A 26,911-nucleotide genomic window follows, 5' to 3' on the forward strand; every position below is an offset into this window, starting at 1 on the left:
AATGCTGTGAATGCAAGGAATTCAATATGATGGAGTGACCCAAGCCATATTTCAGATAAAGGAATTCCTTTCAAACTGTTCTCTCTAAAAAATGAGGCTTTCAGTAGTTACTCACCCGAGAACTGGGATTGTCCAACACAACAAAAATGATAAAGATGTTAGCATTCTGGGCAGCCTGAACTGCTGCCAAGACCCTTTCTTTGCCCTCAAGAAAAAGACCTCGTCCGTCAGAGACTATTAGGAGAAGTTGTGCAGTTTCTGTAGAACGAGAAGAATAAAAATCATTTTTAACAACTTCCTAAGTATTCCATGTACTATTAAAACCAAACATCTGATGAATCCCGAGGACAAATAAAAGGGGCCTTTGATTAGATCGTTTACTTGGGAAAGACAAGATATACTGAGCTGCTTTTAGTATGACTAAATTTCCCAGTGGTATTTAAGAGAATGTCAAATTTAGAATATCTCCCATTGTAGAACAACACATTAAAATTAAAGTCCATGTTAATAAGGATGACAATGCTGAGTAGGCCACTAGAAGAGTGTGCCCAAATCACCTTTAAAAGATGGTGACAAGTACAGTGAGATAAAAACAGAAAAGGCTTTTTGTTAACAAAGAATGCAGCTCACCTGGACTGATGTTTTGTGAGAGTTGCTGAGCAGCTGCAAACATGTTGGCTACAGACTCTAGAAACTAAACCAGACATAAAAGAATCAGCAATTGCCCTGCATGCCCAAGCATCTGGGTTTAAATCTTAGTGCCTCCAAAAGAAAACTACTTAACCTCCCTTTCATTGTTAGACAACATTGAAGTAATTATCAGATAATGATCCTAGGCCCAAAAGGCAATCAAATTGTCCCTTCTAGCCACCTAAAGGAAAGATGGACCTTGTGTGGCCTAGCATTACCCGTTCATAGAGGCATTCAAGTATAAGCAAGATGTGCATCACTGGTGAGTCTCTCCACTAGTGTTCTGGGAAGACACCCAAAGGGAAGTCAATAATATGAATGCCCCGCCACCCCCACAGAAATATTACCCCTGTATTTTGTCATTCTGAGCAAATCACTGGCTTTATCTCATTTCTTCTTTAGGCTACATGAGAGTGAATAGGCCTTGACCCACTGGACAGGGTATGGAATGATAAGTTAACTTTTTTAAAATGTTCCAAACTACCCCAAAAATGGAGAACTGATAAACCAATGGTGCTAATCTTAAGGAACTGAGTAAAAGAAGTCATACCTTGGTTTATGTCAAGGAAGGTTCTATTCTAGTGGTACAGACTGAAATTTAGGATTATTTTGTATTGTCAATTTTACCTATCCTGAATGCTAATTGGGGGAAGTGAGCTCCTAAAAATTATACACCTCCAATATCGGCTTAAGAATAACTATGTGAAAGACTTCAGGCACATACCTGAGCAATCTTGGTTTTCTTTTGTTGGAATTTGCATAGCCGTAGAATCTGGGACCCGGAGTAATCACTGAACTGCTCATGGAATGGGTGTAATAGCTTTACCGTCTCTCCAAAACTTGGGGGAGAAAAACCCAAATACAATGGGAGTTATTTTGTCATGTGATCAAAATGACAAGGTTACGAAAAGGGTTTTCCAATGGGATTAAAAGGCAACCTTACCTGCACACGGCAATCTGACCCACTTCTAGAAGGGTTAGAGCACTTCCAATCACAGCCAATGATTCAAATGCAAGCTGTGAAATAAGTAAAGGGCTTAGAATAAGAAATCCTCTAAACTAGTGCCTCTAACCTTTTCTTCCATCAAGATTTCCATGTTTATAACAAAACCCGAGGCTTTGGTGGCCTTAGGCCCTCCTTGGTTCCACAAATGCTGAAACCCAGAGTACATTACACTGGTAGAAATGGTCTGTTCTAGATATCATCTAATGAAAGTAATTTTGTGAAACATGATCCATAAACTGATTTTTTTTTTCCTGCGTGGGTGCTATGGAATCTTTATGGGTAGTAAAATCAGCAGTAAACTAAGTTTTCTACATACATTACAGCTCTGAAATAGGTACTGTTATATCATACAGACTTAATAGCTTCTGGGAGAGTAGCTTAATAGTAAATTATTGCATTTTATGGAAAATAAAGTCAAGTTTACTTGCTCTGTAGCCAGACAACAGGGTTAAGAAACAAGGAATCAATATTTGAGACATCCTGAAATTTCCCTTCTGAACTCTCAATATAGCCATCACATTCTTTTTGCTATTTGGGTAACCTACTGAACATGGTTTGGTGTAAAACTGTCATGTATTTCTCTTCCTTACCTGTTTGGTGTGGTTGTCTACCATACTAGAAGAGTCATCAATAGCTAAACAAATCTGATACTGGCGTTTACTGGGCTTGGTCCTTCGGAGCCAAATCTTGTCTTTCCGAAATTGACTGGCAATGTATGGAATGACCTTCCGCATGTTCAGTCGCTTTCCTGTTCGATAGTCTCCTCTATGAAATTTAGCAGGGCAAAGACTAGTTAACAAGTGCTTATCACTCAGAATTTTCTTTTAAGAACAAAAATCATGTTAATCCCTTAAAACCAATAGTTACCTGGCACAATGAGGCATTACTGTAAATTAAGAACTAATGAACAGTAACTACTGACTACCACCAGAAATGCTGGTCATGTATGTGATAATTAGATCCTTCTAAAAAAGCTAAGATAGGAAAAAAAAAGTTTATACGGAATACAAAGTATTGGTTTCTTCCTTTTCTTTGGACACATCTAGGTGAATAACAAAACCAAAGGCTCAGCCCGTTTTCCATCCAAAGCAATGGAAAAGAAAAATTGCCTTCATACCAAACATCACAGAAATCCTGTGGCAGAGATCACAAAAGCAAACGGGGTAAGGAGCACCATGCTGGTGCTCTGCCACAGCAAAAGTGGCAGCCTATGATCCAAAACCATAAATGGTTTGGTGCTGAGTGCAGAACTGCTGACGCCCTCATCTTTTCAGGCATCACGAAGATTTGTGAAGACTTACTTCAATTTGGCTGCCTGAGTAGGTTCTAATATGAGACGAAGTTGCTCACATAACTGTTGTGAAAGAGGTGTAGTCAAGATCAGATAATTCTGCCACATCTCAGCTGCAGCCATCTCCTGGGATAATGACAACAAATATAAGTTACCCATTGACTATCAGAGCCAACCAAGTCATAGCATGATGAAGCTAAGTGATGGGAAGGTTCATGCAAGTTGATTCCTAACAGAAACACTTTAAGGCTTCCCCCAGCCAGTAGTTATTTATAGCTTAAAAATGTTGTCTTGGGGCTAGGGATGTGGCTCAAGCGGTAGTGCGCTCGCCTGGCATGCGTGCAGCCCGGGTTCGATCCTCAGCACCACATACCAACAAAGATGTTGTGTCCACTGAGAACTAAAAAATAAATATTAAAAAAAAAATTCTCTTTAAAAAACAAATAAATAAATGAAAATTTAAAATGTTGTCTTTCCCCAGCCACCAAAAATATGACTCATAGTTCCAGGGGAGAAAGAATGAAACAAGAAATTCATGACCAAATCAATGCCTTATTCATATTGTAACCCTTTATACAAGGAGGCAGATGTCAATGAGTAATTCTGTTCTAGCAGATCTAGCCACTTATTCATGGGTTCTCAGAACCATGTTCCAAAGTAAAAGTGACAAATAAGTGCAAATCCCTCAGGTAACATACTCAGTGCATTATTTCCTGCACACAAATGTGGTATTATGATAATAAATATTAAAATATATACACATACTGAAATTTAGGATACAAAGTTACTAAAAATGATACTCCTGGTTAATACACAGAGCTACCAATGATCTGGTAGCCTATTCTCAGGATGGCACAGCATAGACTTTTGCCTAGCTTTCAACCACTGTTACATCTACTACAGAGCCATTAACAGAAGTTAAAGGATTCTGTTTTAATAATACTACAGATGTAGTAGCAAAGTTCCAGAAAACAATGAATAGACCTAGACTTCAGAAATGTAGGCTGAGGCAGAAAGATCATGAGTTCAATGGTGAGGCATTAAGCAACTCAGTGAGACCCTGTCTCTAAATAAAATACAAAATGGGGATGAGGCTCAGTGGTTGAATGCCCCCGAGTTCAATCCCTGGTACCCCCTACAAAAAAAGTACAAAGAAAATGAAACAAACCCCAGTGGCTTACTTCTCCTGGGTTTCCAGATTCCTGTGGCTCCCATGTTTCTAGTTGTCTTTCCATCTCCTGTCTTAGCTGATTAACATCTTTTGTAAGGGGCTAAAAGGAAAAAACAAAGAATAAGAGAAATAGTAAGAACCACCACCTTATCACTGGCTGCCTTCCTCCCTGTTTTAAGAACTCAATGCATACAGTCAAATGCCTGAGACTCAAAACCTAAGCAAACTTAAGGGCACGATGAGAGGATGCTAAATTCTTTTAGAGAACATGGATAAAGGAAATGTTCAACATTTATAAATCCGCCACAGCCACACAGAAACCAAATACTCTTTAATTCATCAATAATAAAAATGGTCTTTAAGAAATCTGTCATTAAGCCAAACTGTTAGGGGGGAAAAACTCAAAGGGCTCTTTCTAAATACAGGTGATAAGTCAAACATTCTTGTTACTTAACCATTATGAACTGCTACTTGTACTGAAGATTCCTTACTCAAGCCAAGGCTAAGAACCAGACCCACCATCATGGACAAGTCAGGGCACTGTGACCCTGGGATTAACTGTTGAAACAGTATCGTCTGTTTATTAGGGAACACTCCTCACACCAATAGTATTCCTAAAAATTTTTTTAAGGACATGAACCAGATGTTCCACAAAACTCTAAAGACAAAGATTTAAATGCAACTTAAAATTATTTTGACAATTACTAAAGCAGCAACTGGTCAGAGTTTTAGTACCTGGAAAATTATATCCATAAGAAACTGATGGGCTGTATGAATGGTTGAATCTTGGCTTCTCTCTGGTTTCTCATTCTCTCTCTCCTTGTAGGATCTGTCTATCCTGGAGTCTCGGTGTTCCTCTGGTTTAACAGTTTGAGCGTCTACTTCCATTTCATCAGGGCCTATTTTAATGTAAGGAATAGTTTTATTTATCATTTTAGCATAAAGCCTGAGCCTGCTCTGTTACCTATCAATAAATCAAGCCTCATTTATTCACTCAACATTTCCAAATATTCTTGCATTTTCAGACAGCCACTGCCAAATTCTTACTAATTTTTCCTCTCCCCACTCTGCTGTTGAAGTCAGCTATTCTTTACAGAGTAAACAGTAGAACCTGTAGTTTACCTTAACAACCTTATATTAAAAAAATGATTCTTTAAACCTTGTGTGTTATTAAAAATTGAAGCAAGGGTTGGGGTATAGCTCAATGGTAGACTGCTTGCCTAGCACATATGAAGCCCTGTGCTCAATCCAATCAACAAAAACCTAAAATAAAATCATTTTTCCCCATCTTATAGATGAGGAAATTGAGGCAAAGACAAAACTAAAAATATACCTCAATCCATAGTAAAATTATGGATTTGAATCCAGGCATCTAATTACAAACGCTTGTTTTTCCCACTGTCATGTAATGGCAATAGTGTACAGTGTCGAACACCATCAAAAGGCCAAGAATGAAGCATCATAAAAAGCTTTTGAATTTGGCAGCTTCTTTAGAATTTGTATTTATTCCATTGTTGATAAAATTAAGTTGATGCATCTGCGGTCTTTTTAAAACAAACTATCTGGTAAGAAACCTTGGTTACCTATGAAATGGAAATTGTTACCTTCTCTTGGTTTCTTTTACTATTTTATGATAATACATACTTCAACATAATTGAAAACATTTCTATAATATACTCAATTATCACAACTGTGTTAAATACACCATTCTGTTTTATATATTTTAAAAAGACCAAAAGAATTTTGTTAAACTTTGGGGTCTCTTTTTTGAGAGTGGGCACTGGGGATTGTAACTCAGGTGCATTTTACCTTCAGCTACAACCCCTTTTCTCTTTTTTAAGATTGAATCAATCTCATTAAGTTGTCAAGGCTGGCTTTAAATATGTAGTCCTCCCACCTCAGCCCTGCAAGGTGCTGGGATCACAGGTATGCACTACTGCACCTGGGTTGGGGTCTTTTTTGAAAGATGGTGTCCTGCTACTCCACCCCTTCTACCTTTCTGCCCTAAACAAAATATAGTAAAATAACTATAGGCAAGTCTAGTCCATGGATGAATAACTTGAAACAGAAAAGACGAGCCTAGACTCAGTCTGAGAGAACTGATTTCTCCAAGTCGGAGAACTTAGAAAGAGCGTGGTCACCAGCAATTCTCACTAGAAAGTGTTGTGGTTCCCAACTTGACTTCCTCTGGCTTCAGCTGTTCCATGTCTGCTGTTTGGAGTTCTTCCTGTTTCTCTGTATCCATGAGGGCATCCTCTATTTCTTCATCTTGCTGATCTTTGCCAGAGTCTTCTGCAAACTGCTGCTGCTCCTTGCTAGCCACATCTGCCAATAGCATGCATGAAAACATAGAAAGCTTAGGTTTTTGCATAATGAAGTACAAACAAATAGGCTATGGATTCTATCACTTATAGCTTCCAAAATTCTAATGCTGGTTCTGTCACTGACCAACTATGTGGCTCGGACACTTGTTTTTGCCTAATTTATTACTGACCTATTGATAGAGCTGCCTGTCGCCTATCTTCCATACAATTATACATGTGACCACAGCAACAGGGTATCTAACTTGGTTTTGACTACTATCACCAGTAAACAAACCTGAATAAAGTTTGAGTGCATGTTAGGCCAACTAAAGGAAATATACCATTACAAACTTATAGGCCTATAAACTGCAGTTTATTAAGAGTTGGTTAAAAGCATAAAAGGGGGCACAAAGACCAACATGGGAATCTCAGCACTGTAATCTTGGTCACTTCCTTTTAATTCTTTAGTTCAGTGCTCTTGTCTCTCTCTACACAACATCCTAGCTCATAAATTATTTGAGGAATTCCATGATCATACAGCAGAGGCTCAGAAAACCCTTTTGACACAAAGCAAAAGCTTTTTTTTTTTTTTTTTTTTAAGTGGGGACAGACTTCTGAACAACTTAGCTGGGCCCTCTTGGGCCCAAGTTTTACAATAGTGTTCCCTTCTCCAGGCTGTGACTAGACTAGGGCAGGAATCTATTCTCTGTCTGTCGTGTGCCATCTCTAAGTCATTTACAATTGTAAATTCACAAAGATCAACAGTGGGGTCTTGCCCTATTAGGGGCAGAGACCTTAATAGGTCTCCCTAATAGGCAGTGTCTCACTGCCCAAGGTATGGGAGGAACCTGCCTAAATTGCAGCATATGGTAGGAACTGGACCAAATATATAGATTTTAATAATAAAGGGTAGACAGAGTAAAAAGTTATCTACCACAGTCATTTTTGCACTACCCTCATGGGCATGTATTATCCATACTAGTTTATCAGGGATACAACGATGAAAAGTCACCAAGACATCAGAATGACAGATATTCTCTGCTGAAATCTTCCCTGCTGTTCTTTTCACTTCATAGAGAAAACACATATTATAAGTTCATAGGTCCTGCCATTGCAGGAACCTACCCCAAAATTTCCAGAACTAAGAAACCCTGAAATCAGTGTAGATAAGGATGTGACTGTAAGTGTAGTTAGAAGGCTTACATTACACTTAGAAACCTTGATCATTATAACACCTTGGTACCAAAACCAAATTATTTCTATATTAGAGAAAATCTTATTCTGTATTTATTAGAACTTGTTTAAAAAGTTATTTCTTCTCCCTCTTTATTTGTTTGGCAGAAACACAGTCAGAGAGAGCTCAGAGAAAAAGGATAAATCCTTCCTTTACCGTACCATACGTCTGTGCATCGTATGTGTCATGTCCTTGTTTAATGTGCTCATATGCGTCTGCGTCTTCTGCATGGGGCTGAGGTTGGGGCTGGGCTGCCTCCTGTTCAGCCTGGCTGTCATTATCCACGGTTCTCAGCCTTTTATGCACATGCTCATTGTGATCACCCATGGAGCGTTCGTTGTCAGCCTGCCCAGGTTTCCTCTTAAAACTCTGTGGGAAGAGAAAATTCATCAGAACCTTGTCTGTTGACAAAAAGACTCAAAATAACCATAATGTCCATCCATAGGTAAATTAACAGCAATGGGATTCAATTTATGTATTAAAAAGAACAGGATTTCTATATACTTATACAGAACAATCTGATGTACTCTTATCTGAAAAAAAAGTCAAGGAAGCAAAGAAACATGTACATATATGCATACTTCTGTATATATGTTACATGTGAAGATATCTTTTGAAAACAACCAACTGGTTGCATTAATTTGCTCTGGGAAGGGTCCCTTGGGGACAAGATAGCATGTAGATTTTTTTTAAGGGACTAGTTTTGATATAATAATTTCATAGACATAAATTTTACCCCATTTAGAAAAAATGCAAAAAAACTATGGAGAGTGAAATGAAGTGGGGCTGGTTGGTTCTGGAAAGTAGCACATAGCACTGAGCTTAGGCGGATTAGTATCAATGGACTAGGAGTGCAAGAAAGGAACCCCAGTGATGATATCCCACTGAGAAAACCCCACAGTCCTGGTGTGCTCACCTCGACTACCATCATGTCTGGTTGGAAAGCAGAGACTGGGGAAGGTGGCTTTTTAAAAAAATGATTGCATTTAGAGCATCTTTTTCTGTATTCAGCCTTAACCTAAATTTAGTTAAAGGCAGACAGAGACCTGTGTGTTTTTCCTGGTATGTTTCTGGGAGGCCAGCCGGGCAAGGAAGTTGGATTCATGACCTTGTGCCTGGTTTGCATCTGCGGCTCCATTCCCATGGTCCTAGAAAATCCACAGAAGAATGAGATGGAGGAAATTATTATGAGCACTGGTTACCATGTTGCACCGAGCACAATTCTCTTACCATGATGCTCCTTTGTCAGCGTGTCACCTGTGCCTACCTGGATGTTCCAGAACTCACCCATAACTAAGGCCCAGACTGTGGGTAGAAACAAGAGTGTTGAGACCAGAGCTATGTTACCCTCTTAGGTTCCTTTGCTTCTCAAGGCTAATTAGTTCCTTGTGTACAAGAAGAACACAAGCAAAATGTCTTACTCCTAGGCAGGACAGATTAGGCCTCAGTTAGAAACCAGGCTTCATCACCCACCAGCTATGCACCATTGAGGTTATTAATTAACTTCAGAGGCTTATTTTCCTCAAATATAAAATGTAGAAAATGGAACATCATCGTCTATCTCACAGGGCTATTAAGAGGACTTGCTGAAATATTGAAAATGCTTACCATCTAATGGGTGATTAATGAATAATGGTGGGTAGATGTAAAAAGTAAAAATTGCTGCTGTTATTGGTGAGAAAACTGGGGCTCAATGAGGCTAACAAACAAGTCCTTTGATGTTTAATGTCCTTTCCATAGTGGGCCAGCAGAATGAACTGTGGCCATATTAGAACATGTCACCACCAGGCAAGGAATGAAGAAGTGCTTTGCTTTTTAAACTGAAATGTTTAGAAGCTGAATGAACAGCAAGAAAAAATACCATTAGAGGCAGTATTAAGGAATAATTTCAACCTTTCCTTCCCTGGGAGCTTTCTGAAAAGCAAAATGAACCTGATCTTAATGAGACATATCATTTAATCACAGCCTATAGCAAATATTCTGAGTTTTTTCCTGACAGACATTTATAAAAATAGGTATACAGTCATTTTCTCCAAGAATAGGAAATGATCTTTTAGATGTCAGCAAAATAAAACAACAGAAAACCATACATAAACCAACTATTGCTACTGATCCCTAATTTCAGAGAGGGGAGGAAACTGGATAAAGCAGAAAAGCCTCTCACCTCTTTCCCCTGCTCCTTTTCAGGTGCAACTCCAGCCAGCTCCACGGCCTGTGCACTCTGTATGTTCTCCATAGCAGTCTGCCCACAGGAAGTATGCTCTTTCCTCTCCATTGCCTCTGGCAACTGCTCCTGTGTGTCAGATTTCTCCTCCTCTTCCGAATTCTGCAGAGAAATCAAACACAGTATTAAATGTGCTGGGAGAACGTGAGGTAGAAGCCGGTGCAGCAAGCAGGCTCCCCACTGCTTGCTGTGGAGAGAGACTAAAAAGAGGGGAATGATCAGAGAGTTTTCAAACTGAAGTTTAAAAATCCTTGGCAGTACCACCTGATAATGAAGAAGTATCCTAAAAGAGATGCTTGTGGGAAAATAAAGTGTTTTCTCCTCCTCATTATTATTACTTCTTACATAAGAAAATGCACACAACCCATAATACCTGAGGCTGGAGACCTTGGTCAACAGGGCTGCCATTATCTGCACCTTCCTCAGTGGCTTCCGTGTCTTCTTCCTCCAGAGATGGCTGCGGCTGCTCCTCTGAGTTTTCTTCAGGATGTTCGGCAGCACCTTTGTCTTGGTCATCAGCTTCTGTATCCATCTCCTCCTCCTCTCCCACCTTGTCATCTTCACTGGGGCCTTCCTCAGGCTTGGGTTGATTTTCATCATCATTCTGGTCAGTCTGGTCAGTCTCAGTGTCTTCATTCATCTCTTCAGCTTCATGACCTGCTTCTTCCATATCCATAGGTTTTTCTTTGATCTCCAAAGGATTCTCTTCTAAAGAGATTAAAAAAAATTAACACAGAATTGTGATAACTTATGATTTCTCAATTTGGGAGGTAGTTCTGCAAATGTTTTATCATTATTCTCAAAGATTCGCAAGCTATAGCCCATTGCCAAATTTGGCCTCTACATGTTTGTTTCTGCTTTTTGAGGTACTGGGGATTGAACCTAAAGGCCCTCTACTACTGAGCAACACCCCCAGGTGTTTGAGACAGGGTGTTGCTAAGTTGCTGAGGCTGGCCTCAAACTTGTGACCTTCTGCCTCAGCCTCCTGAGTCATGTGGGATTATAAGTGTGCACCACCATACCCAGCTCTGACATTTCTGTCACTCAAGTTTTGCTGAAACATAGCCATATCCATTTTCTTACATATGTGTTTGCTCCATTCACTGTGTGCTGCCTAAGCCTGCTTTTATAATGCAGTAGTGAGTATTCTCAACAGAGTGCTTATCTGATAGTTTACACAAGAAGTTTCTATACTATATGCTCATATCACATACAATAGTTTGGGTGGTGCTTTTCATTAAAAATAATCAATCCACTTAAAACAAACAAATAATCAATCAAAAAGAACCCTATAAAACCAAAACCCATAAACTGATAAAACCCCAAATAGGAAAATTTTAACCCAAACACATAAAATTACAGCTTGATGCTTAATTATCATTGTGGATAATTGGTGGATGTCATTCTTTCACACATAGAAAATACAACTTACCTTCAAATGGAAACAATTTTATTTGACAGCTTTTACTAAAAGAGCTTTTGTATACTTTATCAGTTATTTTATTTAGTATATAATTTTTTAAGATAATTGCTCCCTAGTTCATAAACAATAGCCCAAATGAGCTTGTATATTTTAAGCTTATTACACTCTTAGTGGATTTTAATCTTTATTCAATGCTTGCTTCGTTTCTGACTCCTGGATTGAAGTCAGATTCCAAAATTAAATTTTTACATAATGGTACCTCTTATTCTTTTCTAACTAGCAATTTTTGTTCCAATATGATACACACATACACACACATGCAAACCTTTTTCCTAAGTACATAACTCATTCAAATTAGAGTGGAAGCTAACTTGCATCTTTCTGTCTGGCTAATTAGAATGATTAGGAACCCTCTATTATGGGGGTACCTCCTACAAAGTGCTTGTAACTAATACTAGACAGTACACCCTAGAGGAAGCAGTAAGGTTAAAAAATTGGCAAGGGAGACACTAGATTACTGTCATGTGATTTTCTTTAGATTATTTAGTCTTATTCCATATTATAATGACCTCATATTTTAGAATAAACACATGACAGTCAATAATACCATCATATCCCTCAAAGAACTATAACCGGGCTACATGAGAGGTCTGGGTATAACGAGACTGCAGAATGTTTACATCCACTCACAAGATGGCAACATGGTAATGTCCTTGGAGAGAGAGTAATGTGTGTGGCAAAGCACCCCCAGGGTGCAGTATTACCAAAATAAGACAAGAAATAATAGCAGCAAAATCTGTTGATTTATGAACTGTAGGTCTACTCACATGAGAAATACTACAAAGAAAAAAGTCAATAATTTTCTCAAATTGGGACTGAGCTGATCAAACAATACTTATCAATAGGCTGTGACACTTGGCTAGCTCTCTGAAATCAGTTATTGCTGTCAATGACAATGATTTCCAACTGGCTTTGCAGGAAAGACGCACCTTCTGCTTCCTCATTGTCTGTGTCTTCACTACCATTCTTGTCTTCACTGTCAAGATTCAAGTCATCTGGAAGGTCCAGAGCCTCAGGTTCTGGCAGCTTTTCCTGATTGCCATGGTAAGGGTCCACTTCATTTTCATCATATTCTCTCTTTGAGCAATAAAAAGAACAAGGAGAAAAAAGGACTAAAAAACACTAATGCACATAAAATTAGCTCTATTTATACTACACCATAAGAATAATACAGTGTCTTTCCTTCCCTATAATTATTAGCATACTTTAGTATTTTAATATTTTTAGACCATTCATGTTAGAATTTAAAATTTCACCTTCTGTTAGGATTTCTAAGGATAATAGGCCCTGTGTTACTCAATCGCAAAACAGAAACTTGTGAGAAGAAATAAGAATTACAGGTTTTAGCTTCCAAACTACAGCATGAAACCAAACAGCATATAGACGGCCTTGTCAGTAACCAACCATTAGTATTTTGTGTCCTGCTAAGAGCCTTTGTTGTACATTTCTTTAATGCAGCAAGGGGAGAGCAATTAATGAATAGGAAAAACTGTCATAAAATACTCCCAAGAACGTTGTAGTGCTCTGAGGGGCCTTGGTCTTAAAGTCAGGGGAACAGAGCAATTTTAAATCCTTTTTACCTCATCTATTTGTTCATTAATTTTATCTTGGCCTTGTCCCTCCTCATTGGATTCTGCTTCTTCCTTTTCTTCTTTCTTATTTTTCTGTTTTTTATCTTTGTTCAAATTCCCAGCATCCAAGTTGTCATCTTTAGCAACAAGTTCAGAGTCTTCCTAAATATCAAAAGAAGAAAAAAAACAAAATCATACTCAATCCAAGAAACTGCTTTTACATGGTTGAATTCTCCCCAATGTAGCCCTTAGATATGACTAATTTCCACCCCACAGATCTGAAGAAGAATCCAATCTTTCCAGACAGCAGCAAGAATACTAGTGTGTCAGTGGTGAGTATAATAATTAGATGCATCACACTCTGTACTACAGTGTACTACAGTGTTATATGCAGCCCTATAATCCCCCTAAACTGGGAGCTGGAGAAATTCAGTGGTAGATAGGAGAATCAGCTTAGAGGATCTGCACAGATCTTTATTTCCTTCCTCCATAACACAAGATGACTTGGGTCAAGCTCTAAATACAATATGTTAAGAGGAAAAAAAAGTAAAAGAGGATGGAAGAAAGAGAAAAAGAAAAGAAAAAGCACGGAGTGGCAGGTGTTGGGAAGAGCACCTCTTCTTGGCCTAAGGACTTTGGGATGCAGGAATCTTAATTACCTCATCCATTCCTGGTCCTGTTTCTTCAGTTTTATTGTCTTCTTCCTCCTCATCTTCCTCCTCGTCATCACCCCAAAGCCTCTCATCAAGTTTGTCAGCTTCCTCACCATTGAGATCGCCCATCTGTTTATCCAGGTCTCCGCCCTCACTATCTGAGTTTTCATCATCCTCTTCTGAAAGGGAAGGCACTGAGCTTAGTTAGGCAGATCTCTAACGTGGTCCTATGTGTGTAAAAGCATAGGACCACTTCTGGGCAATGGTCCCGTGTGGGACTTAACTTCCTGTTCCTCCAGAATATTCTACTTCAGATCTACTCAAGTAGTTTATTTTGCAAACTGTGTGGAGAAATAATGTATAAATAAATAGTAAAAGTGGTGGAATTAATGTCTGGTTCTGGTGTAGGGATATATAACTTTAATGGGCTTTTGTTTCCTATCTTTGAAATAACGATTTCCAAGGATCCTCTCCCATCTCCAATATACTGCACTTCTATGATTTTGTCCAACATCAAAAATCAGGCCTAGATCAGTTAATTAAAATGTTCTTGCCTCTTTGTCTTTGCTCAAGGTCTGCTTTGCCAACAATTATACTCCACAGGCAAGCATACACTTCTACGCTAAGGTCAGCATTCATTTTTATAAGATCTTTATTTAGAATAAGATAATTACATTTCAAATTAACTTTAGATGAAAATTTAGGGTAAGAAATGAATTGTGGTATAAACATATGGCAGATGATAAGAACTCATATTCTCGATTTTTAATGACAAGGGAAATGTTCATAAATGGAAAGACATACACCAAAATTTATTAAATGGCTTGGGTAGTGGGCCTAAGGGGTATTTTTTCTTTCCTAAATTTTCATTCCATCAAACTACTTTTTTTTTTTTTTAACTAGGGGGAAAAGGTTCTTTTTTTTTTTTTTTTTAAACTATCCAGAATAATTTGCGTTAACTGCCAAGTTGTTAAGAGACATCTCCTTAGTCTCTTGGGTTTCCCTCTATGGAAGTACTGAGCACATGAGGCAGGCAGGATCTTGGTTCACTCAAGAGATGAAGGATCTGCTAATTTGATGGCACATGCAGGTGCTGAGGTTTTCATCTGTAGTTATGCAGAGTAACAAACTTGTCTCAAACAATTATAATAGGCATCTCACTGAGAACCTGTATTCCTGGATAAAATTGTTTTCAAAAACAAGAATGCAGTGACAGTTCATTTCAAACCTTGTTCTTCAAGCTCTCCATCATGTATTTTCCCCTCAAAGTCTTCTGACATTTCAATGGCATTATCCTCGCCCTTAGTATCAGATTTTGAGTTGGGATCTTCTTTATCATTTTCTTGACCATTCTGAAATGAATCTTCCACCTGTATCAAAAAGCATTATAGATGGGCTGGGGTTGTGGCTCAGTGGCAGAGCACTTGCCTTGCACATGTGAGGCAATGGGTTTGCGATCCTCAGCACCACATAAAAATAAAGATATTGTGTTCATGCACAATTATAAAAAAGTTTTAAAAAAGTATTATAGAAACTGTAAATGAATGTCGTAACTTTACTAATGTAAAGATTATATTCTTTAGTTCTAGAATATAAATGCCCAGGTTAATGGTGTACTCTTATCTCTGGGGAGAGAGAGAGAAGAAAGAAAAAGAAAAATAAAAACCTGAGAGGTAGACACATGCAATAATTTGTAAGTTTTATATTTCTTTAAAAAAAAAAAAAGATATTTTAGAGGAGTACTGGTGATTGAACCCAGGGCTTCACACATGAGAGGCAAGTGCTCTATCATGAACTACATCCATTGAACTAAAATAATTTCTATTGCTGCATTATAATTCTACATATTAGTGGGATTCATTGATATACATGCAGATAACATAATTCGGTACCCAGTACCTTCCCTTTACTTTCCTTCTTCTCTCCCTATTTGTTTTTCATTTCTGAAGTTAATTTTCAGTTTATTGCTTGTGATCAGAAAATGCCGAATTTTGTTCAGATTTTCTTTTGTAAGATTCAAAAAGTATTATTTACTTAAATCTTTTATATTTGTCATCTGATCTCTGAAAGAGTGCCCCAATGTGAATATAATTTCATTCACTTTTCCTTAATTTACACATTCCTATGTAATTTAAGATTTGAACAAAAAGATTTATGATTGTTATCTCTTTCACTAGTAGGTTGATATTTAATTGTACCTTTTTGAAATGCAAAAGTAATAAAATCTCAATTCTAAACATGTCTTTAAGACATATGAGAAAGCCTATTAGTGAGCTTCGGCATTATTATTTAAAGTAATACATCGATGTTCATAGCAGCACAATTCACAATAGCAAGACTGTGGAACCAACCTAGATGCCCTTCAATAGATGAATGGATAAAAAAAATGTGGCATTTATACACAATGGAGTATTACTCTGCATTAAAAAATGACAAAATCATAGAATTTGGAGGGAAATGGATGGCATTAGAGCAGATTATGCTAAGTGAAGCCAGCCAATCCCTAAAAAACAAATGCCAAATGTCTTCTTTGATATAAGGAGAGTAACTAAGAACAGAGTAGGGACTAAGAGCATGAGAAGAAGATTAACATTAAACAGGGATGAGAGGTGGGAGGGAAAGCGAGAGAGAAGGGAAATTGCATGGAAATGGAAGGAGACCCTTAGGGTTATACAAAATTACATACAAGAGGAAGTGAGGGGAAAAGGAAAAATAATACAAGGGGGAGAAATGAATTACAGTAGAGGGGGTAGAGAGAGAAGAGGGGAGGGGAGGGGGATAGTAGAGGATAGGAAAGGCAGCAGAATACAACAGACACTAGTATGTCAATATGTAAATCAATGGAAGTGTAACTGATGTGATTCTGCAATCTGTATACGGGGTAAAAATGGGAGTTCATAACCCACTTGAATCAAAGTGTGAAATACGATATGTCAAGAACTATGTAATGTTTTGAACAACCAACAATAAAAAAAATAAAAAAATAAAAAAATAAACAGCCAAACTTTTTATCCTTAAAAGTACAACTACCAAAAAAAATACTCTGTAGAAATCATTAGCAAATACTACTCCACTTAAAATTGTAAAATGTCATTCCCTTCAGAGTTATAGCTATCACCAATGACTGAGTTGCAAAAGTGCTTTCTGTAACTTTCAGGGTTTTAATTTATACCTACCACCTAAGTGCTAATATCCATAAGTATCAGTCTGAAAACCAATAACTTAGTAAAAATCATTATATATGTATGACTTGAGAGAGGAAGTCACGTTCTGTAATCTGTCCACATATTTCATGCATGAGAATACGTACCTGTTCCTCATTTTCTATCTGGTCACTCACATCCTTCATGCCTTCACCTTCTCCAATTCCACCTCCCTCATAGTCATGGAACTTAGTTGTTCCTTCTCCTGCTGGATCTTCCATAAATTCTGCAGGCAGGCAAAATCCCTTAGGAAAAAATGGAGTGAAAAGTTAGGCACAAAAACAATTTAAGAGTGTTTCCAGTCCTGCCAAAGGAAAAAAAATTAAATGTTTAATTCTTTTTCTAGCTCAGTTATCTTAAACCGGATGGAAGTATAGTAGACCTTTCTTATTCTTTCTCCCCTGGTGATAATAGTTACTATGTAATTTCAGATTTAATATAAAAGACTTTGACTTTGTACAGGCCTTTGGCATGTGATAATATGTTACCTTGCCAAAACAAAATTTTGAATGAAACATACTAGGAACATATTATTTAGAAGCAAGTCACTGAGCCAGCACAGACAGGGATCTGGAAAGAACAACACAGTCAGGTTCGGTAACAATCTTGAAGAGTCAACAAAACTGTTTCATATCCAAAAATAGCTTGAAAAACTATCAGCCTGTGGGACAGAAGTAAAACGGAAAAGTAGTAATGGCTCTGACATTTTAATTTTTTAAGAGAAAATACATGCTATCAAGATATTTTCCCATGCCCACGGCCCTACCCCAAAGTACATAGGTCTGTCATGCCAGTCATTCTAGAGTCTGTCAGATAAGAGCAACAGTATAAATGGACAAATGTAGCTGATCCTGTCTCAAAGCACCCTTCTTACACCTACTATCCTGTCACTATTTTTTTTTTCTTCTTCTTCTTCTTTTCTTTTTGGTTACTGGGGGTTGGACCCAGGGACACTCTGACACTGAGCTATATTCCCAGTCCTTTTTTATTTTGAGACAGGGTCTCACCACGTTGCTGAGGCTGGTCTTGAACTGGCCATCCTCCTGTCACAAACTCTTTATTAAGTTGCTAGGATTATAGGAGTGCACCTTCACACACTGATTACTATCTTTTGCAGTGTTTTCTTCAAGAAGTGATGCAATGTAAGATTGGAGGGACAAACTTGAGGTTCAATAAATAACCTATCACTTCAAAGATAAACAATATGAGGCACTGGCTTGCCTCCTACTTTTCAACTCTTTCCAGTATTTCAGAGAAAAAGAATTTGAGTGTTTATAAAAGTCTAAATCCCATCCTCAGTTGTAAATTCCTATCTTCTTCAAGTAAATTGTATTATACTTAGATTTGAAGAAAATCTCAGAATACTAAAGAGGAAACAAAACAAAACTCACTGGAAGGTGGTTCTCATAAAAAATGCTTCCAAGTAAAGGAAAGCTGGAGATGGTGGCACATGCCTGTAATCCCAGTGACTGGGGAGGCTGAGGCAAATTCAAAGCCATCCTCAGCAATTTAGCAAAGCCCTAAGTAACTTAGCGAGAGCCTGTCTCAAAATAAAAAGGGCTAGGAATGTAACTCAGTGGTTGAGCACCCCAGAGTTCATCCCCCAGTAACACCTCCCACCTCCCCCACCAAAACAAAAAGCGTATAAGTGTAGGCAAATATCACTTACAAAAGAAGGAAATTATGGCCTGTAGGGGGTAAGTGACAAACTTAAGAGTCCCCAGACTGAACATTCATAACTACACCTTCTATAACAATGCTGTATCTATTGGATTTCACTGTCTTCTGCCCATGAATTTGAAAGGCAGAATCTATAATCTCCAGAACATTGGTGCTCTTCATAGTCCTGGCTATGTAATTGAATAAATGAGGTACTTCCTTATAAAAAGAAAAAAACCCTCATCCTAATACCAAGAGCCCCTTTATCATCTATCTAGTCTAAAGCAAACCTAATAGTCTTAAGGATTCATCCCACAGGTGTTGTAGGTTAAGAGTTGCCTGAAGGCTTCAAATTGGAGCCCAGGAGGGAAGGCTGTGTTAATAGACAGCAGCAGGTTTTAGATAACCCGTGGAGTTGAGGGACTTCATCAGTGGAGGTTTGTAAGTTCCAAGATCTTAGTGGAAATAGGTTTAATAAACAGGTGCCAGACAAAGGCCTACACTCTGCAGGAAGAGTAAATCAGCTCCTGCTATTTGTGTTGGTTCAAAATAAAAGCCTATCAAACCAAACACTCTGAAGGATACAGAATATTTGGATCCCATGGTGTTCCATGTGAATAGTCCTTACCTTCTGGGCGAGCTCTGTAAAGATCTGGGCAAGCACAGAGAGCAGTTTCGCAGTACTCCGGTGAGTTGCCAGAGACATGGTCAAGAAGAAGAGCACAAGGTCTGAGAAGCTGTACAGCATGGGCACTAGGCGCACCAACAAGCCACAGGCCTGGTTGAAGACCTGGTGACAAAGAGAAACCAAAAGGCCTGCTTACGCTGCTATTCCTTTGGGGAGATAAAAACTTTCTAGATCTAGATAGGAACAATGGTTTTATGGCTTTGTGAATGTGCTACATATCACTGCTGGTGAGTCACACGTTTGCATACCTCCCACTCACAGCTCACTGAAATTTCTTCCTTGTTCACATAAACTCTCAAAAAGTATCCTTCAAATTCTCAGTTACTGCAGTGTCATTTACTTAAAAGTATTTTTTTAAATAAATTTTTATAAATAAATTCTACAAGGAAATCAAATTTGACACTAGAGGCAATACTGCAGAATAACTTACAATGTCCTACAATATAAGCTGCTTCTCTAGACTTATTACAGAGACGACAACTTCTCTGCTGGCTTTTTGTGAAGGGAATGGTGTTTGCAAAAGATGGCTGTTAAATCTCACTGATGGTGGCAACATCCACCATTAGCAACAGATACCTGGGAGTACATGATTTGGATATGAAAGAATCTTAATATTCTGGATTGTTAATTTCTGTATCTATGCTTCTCACAATTGTAGCCCTTAGCAAGCAAACCCTAAGTTGTTATCAAAGCTTGTCAATGATATTTACATTTAAAATTATACCAAATTCTTAGTGGTTTTGGCACTGAGTCCTGCTTTGGGCCTCCCTCCACTTTTCCTTTGCTCAGCCCATTCTGAAGAGCAAGAAGTATGTAAAGAAGCTAGTTACCGTGTGCTTTGATGTGGTTCCATCCTCACTGTATGATTTTAGCCTCTCCAATAGCTCAGAGATGGCAGAAATTATTTTCTGTACATGTAAAGTGCTCACACTGGCCCAGAAGTCATCTTCTAAGAGTTTTGTTAGATGTCCTGGGTGTAGTCTCTCAAAGCTTGCTCCCTCTTTCGTTCAGAGAAAATAACATGGCAAACAACAGAAAAGTAAATGCTTTTATCTTTATTCATAGACAGTCATCTATTTCTAATATTTATTCTTAACTATTTAGCCATACAGAATTACATTAAATACAAAAACTGAACCAAATATAAAAACTAATTTTCGCCTGACTTCAGACATACCATCCTCTTCCTGTGGTCTTTTTTGGTCAAGACTTTCCTCTGCGTTTTCACTGTTTTTTTCTGCTAAGTTCTGGATGGCACAAAGGATGGCCCGGATGGCAGTTTCCATTTGTTCTGCAAAATCTTCAGTGAAGCTTTCATCCAACACTGGGTGTCCTAGTAATTAGCACAATGCAAAACAAAAACCACCAATCACTAGCTTTGATACCTCTGAAAATCATCAACAATACTTTTTCTATTTGGTGTACCACCATTGTGTCAAGCTGTGCTAGATGCAAGGAATGTGTCTTGCTGTAAACCTTGCCTAGACAAACCTACAAACTTATCATCTGATATTAAAATGATTTGGCCAAAAATGCTAAAAATATGAAAGTAGCAGTTAAGATGGTGAGTTTAAACACCAACTTTACTCGAAAGCTTTTCAACCTTAGAGAGAACTGTGACGGTCAGCATGTGCTGCCTTTCTACCTGTGTGCATCAAAGCATGCAAAAGGATACCACCTAAAGACAAGGCATTCAAACAGCTAGACAAAAAAGATTGAGAGCTGATTCTAACCATACTTCCTATCTTAGGACTCCAGACAGATATATTTAGAACAAAACATAACCCAGACTTAAATCTACAAGACATCATTCTATGTTGAATTTTCACTTCTTCCTTACTGAATAATTCTCACCTCCATGGCTGCCTGAAGTGAGCAGATGTGTTTTCCAAGTAGTGAAGTCATCAACAGCTTTATTGATTTCTCTTCTTACATATTCCAGGCTTTCAACTAAACTCATTTGTGGTTCTGTTTGCTCAACCTCTATCCCTGGAATAATGAACAAGGACTCTAGGCTTTGCAAATTAGCTGATACTTGGGACAGGCAACTCAGCCCAGAAGAACAAACTTCAAAATCTTTCCTGAAACAGAAATGCCACAATGTTGGAAGGAAGGGGCTACCTCCCCCCCACACACACTTCTCCTTCTAACCCACTAAAATGTATGCAGGATAAAACCCACTTATCTGAAGGTTAGATATATACCACCAAGTGCCATGTAGATAAACTGAACAACAATGGACCCAAGCATAATTCTTTTCATAATTTTATCCTATGACTAAACTCTGAATAAGAACCTAAGCACCTAAGAATAATAGACACACTCACCATGAATGAAAGAGGGTCTCACAAGACTGCTGTCTAATTTTGTCAACATTAGCTTTCATTGTTTTAATGGTTTTCAGCATTTCTGTTAACTTTGCAACTGACTGTTGCCAAAGCTCGTCTTGTTTCCGCATTCGGCAACCAGAGGGTAGCTGACTTCCAGGTACTGGGGATGGGTAGCTTAGATAAAAGGGAATCAAGTCTGGAACTGCTCCGGACAGCTGTCCCTTGATGAGTTCTGGTTTTTCCAAGTGGATGTCAGTAGGCTGACCCTGGAATGGAGCATTTCCATGGCCTGCAGCTGGTCCTGCAGTAGGACAGCACTGGAGGAGCCAGGAAAGCTGCTCGAGCAGAATCTGGGTCTGCATGGCCAGGTGCTGTAGCCGCTCTATCCACTGCTGCACACTGTCCTGAGGTGGAAAGGCCACAGGGTAGACCAGAGGCCTTGTCAACCTGTTGTGAATCTCCTGTACACAGCAGAGAAGGTTCCTGTGCAGAAAAACCATAAGGAAAACACAATAGTATTTTCAACCATGTCACTGTGTTGTTTTTAATAATAAATTTGTATGCTTTAGACAAGCGTGGGCTTTTCCATGTAAATAAGAAGGACTGTGTTGTAGCTCAGTGGTACAGCACTTGCCTATCTTGTATAAGGCCCTGGGTTTGATTCCCAGCACCTCAAAAAAGAAAAAGAAAAAAAATACCCTAGATAAGTATGAAGTCTGTTAAAATGCCTCTTAGAGCCTTTAAACACAAGGTTGGTCTTTCAGAAGAGGTATCAAAATTAATGGCTTGTTACCTGATTCTTAGAGCCTTCTGAAAACCAACACAAAATCACATCACTGCAGGAATTTCAACTACTAATATCTAGTAAATGTATGACATTTTATGAAATAAATCCTAACAAATGGAGCAGAAAATAGATGAAGCCAAAGTGAAGCAAGTCTTTCAGCCAAGAATCCATTCAACAGATGACGACAGCCTTCCTAATTGTATTCATCTTTTAGTTATGTCTTTCTATTGAGGAACATCCATATACGGCTCAGCAAATTGCCACTTGAGGATTCTCAAATGCTAACCATCAGAAACAGACTCGAATCTGATCTCTGTCCATAGGTGATGATGTCCTAATTACAAACATAACCTTATCAGCCCAAAGGGATTTGGACTTTCAACAACCAACGTCCTCATTCCAGACCCAAGTGTAGTTCACCTATGACAATTTTCACTGTCTAACTCAGCCCTGAATGCATTTCCTAGGCCTCATTCTCTCAAAAGGTGTGGCCAGAGGAAGCGGGAAGAACGGGGCCATAGGAATACTGCCAAAACCAAGCTGCAGAGTCAAGAGAAAATCTGTCCTCTTACTGGGGTCTCACATTCATTTCACAGTTGAAAGCAGTTCTTATTCCCCTCACCACTTGCAGCTAGTGAGTTGTTGTACACATTTGCGTTATGCTAATTTGCTATAACCCAACTTGTCAGCTGATACCTGAGAATAATCCACTGCTCAGTCAGAGTGGTCAGGGAGCGCCGCTGTTGGATGAGCATCTTCATCAAGTGTGCCGAGAACCCTTTACACCTCTCAATGTTGCCTAGGCCCATCTCCTGGCAGAAGGAGAAAGAAAAGCATGCGGGAGGTGTTGCTTTTAGAGCCAGGGAGGCTCTAAAAGAAAGCTATTGTTTTTTAAGAAAAACTCTCAGGGTAGAGACTCTTGTTTATATAAGCTGAGGATGTGCTGCATTCTAGAAGGACTACATGAATCTTTATGAGCCTTGATTCCCAGATTATGCTTCCACATATCATTGCTATTTCATCAATACAAACTACGATTAAGTGTTAAAGATTAAGATGGCACATGTGAAGTCTTTCTTCCATATTTTTCTTATTATATACTTGGTCCTGTTGGCAAATGCCTGTAATCCCAGCTACTCAGAAGGCTGAAGCAGAAGGATCACAAGTCTAATGCCAGCCTCAGCAACTTAGACCCTATTTCAAAATAAAAAGATCTGGGGTTGTAGCTCAGTGGTAGAGAACCTGGATGGCGGGCAGAGGCAGGTTTAGGGGGCATGACTTAGCACAAAATTATACTGATTTATTATATTTTGGGTTTAATGAGTTTTGCAAAAGCTCAGTTGCTTCCACTAATAGGCTGCTATCATTTACAAGGTCTGAGAATGCAACCCTGGGATGAATAGGAGCTTTCCCTAGACCCTTGCAATTCTCATACTCTATTAGTCTACCTTGGCAGGAGTTGCAAGGGCTATGTTAAGCCTGGCATGCCTTGCAAGAGAGCGATAGAAATACTTCTGGCACCCATCCCAAGAAGACGAGATTTCTGTAAGCAGCCTGAAAAATAAATCAACAATTAATTACTTAATTAAAACCATAATCTCCCACCCCAGATCTTGAAGACTCAGAAATTTAATGTATTATTTGGCCACAATCAAAAGCAAACAGTCTATATAGATTTGTTATTAGGATTCACTCAGTCAGATATTCATTCTTCCTTTATATGAAGGATGTGTTGTATATTTAATACCAGAAGTATGATAGGTAAATCAATTTGATGACCATATGATTTCCTCAATGAAATCTTTAAAACTATCTTATCAGTGGATGTTGGGGGCCATAAATTCTGGTTTACAGGGGTTAGGTAGATAAAATCAATGATTAATGACAACAAAGCACGAAATGATACATGGCAGTGACAGCTGACCTCAATGTGGGGGTTGCTGAAGACTAAAGCAAACTAGAGAATACATGACTCAGCTCTAGCAAGCCCACATGGCAGATTATCTTAAAAAACTAAAAATCCAATGTTAGTATACAATTTCCTCTTTTTACAATGCTATGGTGCATTCAAATTTAAGCCTTAAGAGAGCCACTAAACAAACAAAACACATGCAAATCATCACTTACAACAAGGTTTGTGTGAATATTAACATACAAATATCTCTGTTTGCTGGGGCATGGTGGTACATGCCTATAATCCCAGCTGTTAGGGAGGTTGAGGCAGGAGTATCAGGAGTTGAAAGCCAGCCTCAGTAACTTAGTGAGGCCCTAAGCAACTTACTGAGACCTGTCTCAAAATAAAAGATAAAGGACTGATGATGGTGGTTAAGTGCCCCTGGGTAAGGAGGGAAGGAGGGAAAGCAAGCTCTGTTTTGTTTCAAAAGTTTATGGAATCTTATATTTGAGAATATATTAAAACTTGGATATATTAGAGGCAGTGAAAATTGTGGCCATTCTTTCACATTCGAATCAAATCAGCAGACCTCAGGAAAATCAAAGGACCAGAAAAAGAGAACAAGGGCTGGATGGGGTATAGCTCAGTGGTAGAACATGGGCTTTAGCCAAAACAACAATAAAAACCCCACAAACAAACAAACAAACAAACAAACAAAAAAACCCAAAAACAAAAACAGGAGAGGTAAATACAAAGAAGGGGAAAGAAAGAAGAAAATTTAACATTTACTGAATGTTCATCAGATGCCAGATCCTAAACCATGCACTTTGATGAGTGGTATCTTTCTTATTCTTTACAACTCTGACAGACAGAGAGACATTATTGTCCTTGTATTGGCAAATGAGGACATGGAGGCTTGAATGACTTGGTCCATTTTGTAATTAAACAAACAAACAAACAAACCTAGAATCAGCCTCCTGAGTGCTGCTGACTATGGACAATGCACTCCGGAGATCTAATGGGTGAAGATGAAGCATCTCTTGAGGAGTTTTTGAACGGGCCCAGGCAAGACCTTTGCGATATGACAAACCTAGGAAATAGCATTCATTCAGTTAAGCAAAGAAACCCAGGGAGAACAGATATGCCCCCTTCACCCCTGCCACTCAAAGTCCTGTGAATAGCATCACCCAGAACTTTATCAGAAATGCAAACTCAGGTCCTGCTCCACATCAACTGAAACAGGATCAGTGCCTATACTTTAACACGATTCCCCAGGTGACTTGTAAACTTAGTAATTACTAATTTGGGAAACACTGCTCTCTATTCTGTGTTGGAAAGATGGGTACTATACAATATATTATAAGAGATCTTACTACAAAACTGAAAACATCTGGGAATCATCAATGATTTGTGATAGGATTTTCCTGCATATGCAACTAGAACTCTTGAATGACATTTTAAAACCTTACCCATCATTTTGTTTTCCAGATACTGTTTCAACTGCCTCCAGAATTCTTCCAAATCACCCATATTTGTTTTCTTCCCCGCAAAGCTGATTTTATTTCTTAGTATTTTTGGTGAGTACCTTACCAGTTTTTGCAAGGTGTTTAAAGAGGTCTGATAAAGCTCGCTGCTTCTGCATGAGAATATGCTTGGCTTCTGACCGCTGCTTCTCCTTTTCTGCAGAGGGCTCCACTTTTAAGCTCTGCAGCTCATTTACAGAAGAAATCACTTCACCTATGAGACAAAAAAAGAAAATTCTAGGGGCTTATTGTCAAGTTACGTAAAACCAAGGATATTTTGTGGCAATGAGGACTAGGTACCACTGACCTCTATTATCTAGGTACCTTACATGGTATCTAGATGGGCTATTATAGAAAATGGCCAGGCTGCAAGTGGTGGCACATGTTTAGAGTCCTAGCTACTCAGGAGGCTGAGGCAGTGAGATCACTTAAGCCCACAGGTTTGAGACCATCCTAGGCAACACAGCTACCAATTGGCAAATGTTCAATATGTGTTTGAATGAAACTGGTCAAGATGCCTGGAAATAGGGGTAAAAAGAAAAACAGCACAGTATGTATTAAGTTCCTACTCTAAGCCAGTACTTGGTAAATGCTCTTGTATCCGCACAATTTCAGAAGCACTTATTTACAGCATCCATTTTACAGACTTAAAGGCTCAAAGAGATCTGGTAATTTTCTAAAGGCCATTCATCTAATGAGTGGCTGAATGAGGATATCGGCTCTGGTATACCCAACTCCAAAACTCAAATTCTTTTTTTTTTTTTTTTTTAATTTTATTTTTGTTGGTATGTGGTGCTGAGGATCGAACCCGGGCCGCACGCATGCCAGGCGAGCGCGCTACCGCTACCGCTTGAGCCACATCCCCAGCCCCCTCCAAAACTCAAATTCTTTATAGCACCACTGCCTTCCTGAATACACAGGGTACCTATGACATGAGGATGCTGCCATTTTGCCACAGAATTATGCTCAGCTCCACAAAATTCCTGTGTGAAAGTCCTAACTCCTAATATCTCAGAATGTGACTATATTTGGATAGGGCCTTTAAAGATATAAGTAAAATGAGGGCACACCCTAACTTAATCCTACTAGAGTCCCCCAAAGAAGGGATTAGGACACAAAGAACACAGATGAAGAATGACATGTGAGAACAGAGTGGGAAGGTGACCATCTGTAAGCAGAGAAGGTCTTAGAAGAAGAAATC

The 26,911-nt window shown here is 38.7% G+C and overlaps 1 protein-coding gene across 1 annotated transcript in view; it reads right to left on the reverse strand.

The window, feature by feature from the left end:
• MDN1 (midasin AAA ATPase 1) overlaps nucleotides 1–26,911 on the reverse strand; it is a 146,706-nt gene that overhangs the window by 1,033 nt on the left and 118,762 nt on the right. Inside the window, exons 75-101 of the mRNA XM_081296059.1 lie at nucleotides 25,778–25,924; nucleotides 25,151–25,277; nucleotides 23,742–23,847; nucleotides 22,990–23,105; nucleotides 21,504–21,989; nucleotides 21,031–21,257; nucleotides 20,354–20,509; nucleotides 20,007–20,176; nucleotides 19,117–19,278; nucleotides 16,937–17,074; nucleotides 14,855–14,996; nucleotides 13,633–13,805; nucleotides 12,983–13,135; nucleotides 12,332–12,479; nucleotides 10,293–10,627; nucleotides 9,860–10,021; nucleotides 8,742–8,843; nucleotides 7,857–8,064; nucleotides 6,313–6,483; nucleotides 4,894–5,057; nucleotides 4,169–4,258; nucleotides 2,998–3,113; nucleotides 2,287–2,461; nucleotides 1,634–1,707; nucleotides 1,415–1,529; nucleotides 631–694; nucleotides 116–258 (exon numbers count right to left, since the gene is read on the reverse strand). Of these exons, the coding sequence (XP_081152185.1) occupies nucleotides 116–258; nucleotides 631–694; nucleotides 1,415–1,529; nucleotides 1,634–1,707; nucleotides 2,287–2,461; nucleotides 2,998–3,113; nucleotides 4,169–4,258; nucleotides 4,894–5,057; nucleotides 6,313–6,483; nucleotides 7,857–8,064; nucleotides 8,742–8,843; nucleotides 9,860–10,021; nucleotides 10,293–10,627; nucleotides 12,332–12,479; nucleotides 12,983–13,135; nucleotides 13,633–13,805; nucleotides 14,855–14,996; nucleotides 16,937–17,074; nucleotides 19,117–19,278; nucleotides 20,007–20,176; nucleotides 20,354–20,509; nucleotides 21,031–21,257; nucleotides 21,504–21,989; nucleotides 22,990–23,105; nucleotides 23,742–23,847; nucleotides 25,151–25,277; nucleotides 25,778–25,924 (4,370 nt within the window). The remainder of the gene's footprint in view (nucleotides 1–115; nucleotides 259–630; nucleotides 695–1,414; nucleotides 1,530–1,633; nucleotides 1,708–2,286; nucleotides 2,462–2,997; nucleotides 3,114–4,168; nucleotides 4,259–4,893; nucleotides 5,058–6,312; nucleotides 6,484–7,856; nucleotides 8,065–8,741; nucleotides 8,844–9,859; nucleotides 10,022–10,292; nucleotides 10,628–12,331; nucleotides 12,480–12,982; nucleotides 13,136–13,632; nucleotides 13,806–14,854; nucleotides 14,997–16,936; nucleotides 17,075–19,116; nucleotides 19,279–20,006; nucleotides 20,177–20,353; nucleotides 20,510–21,030; nucleotides 21,258–21,503; nucleotides 21,990–22,989; nucleotides 23,106–23,741; nucleotides 23,848–25,150; nucleotides 25,278–25,777; nucleotides 25,925–26,911) is intronic.

The sequence above is a fragment of the Spermophilus citellus genome (assembly GCF_964194105.1).
Source record: "Spermophilus citellus genome assembly, chromosome: 5".
NCBI lineage: Eukaryota > Metazoa > Chordata > Mammalia > Rodentia > Sciuridae > Spermophilus > Spermophilus citellus.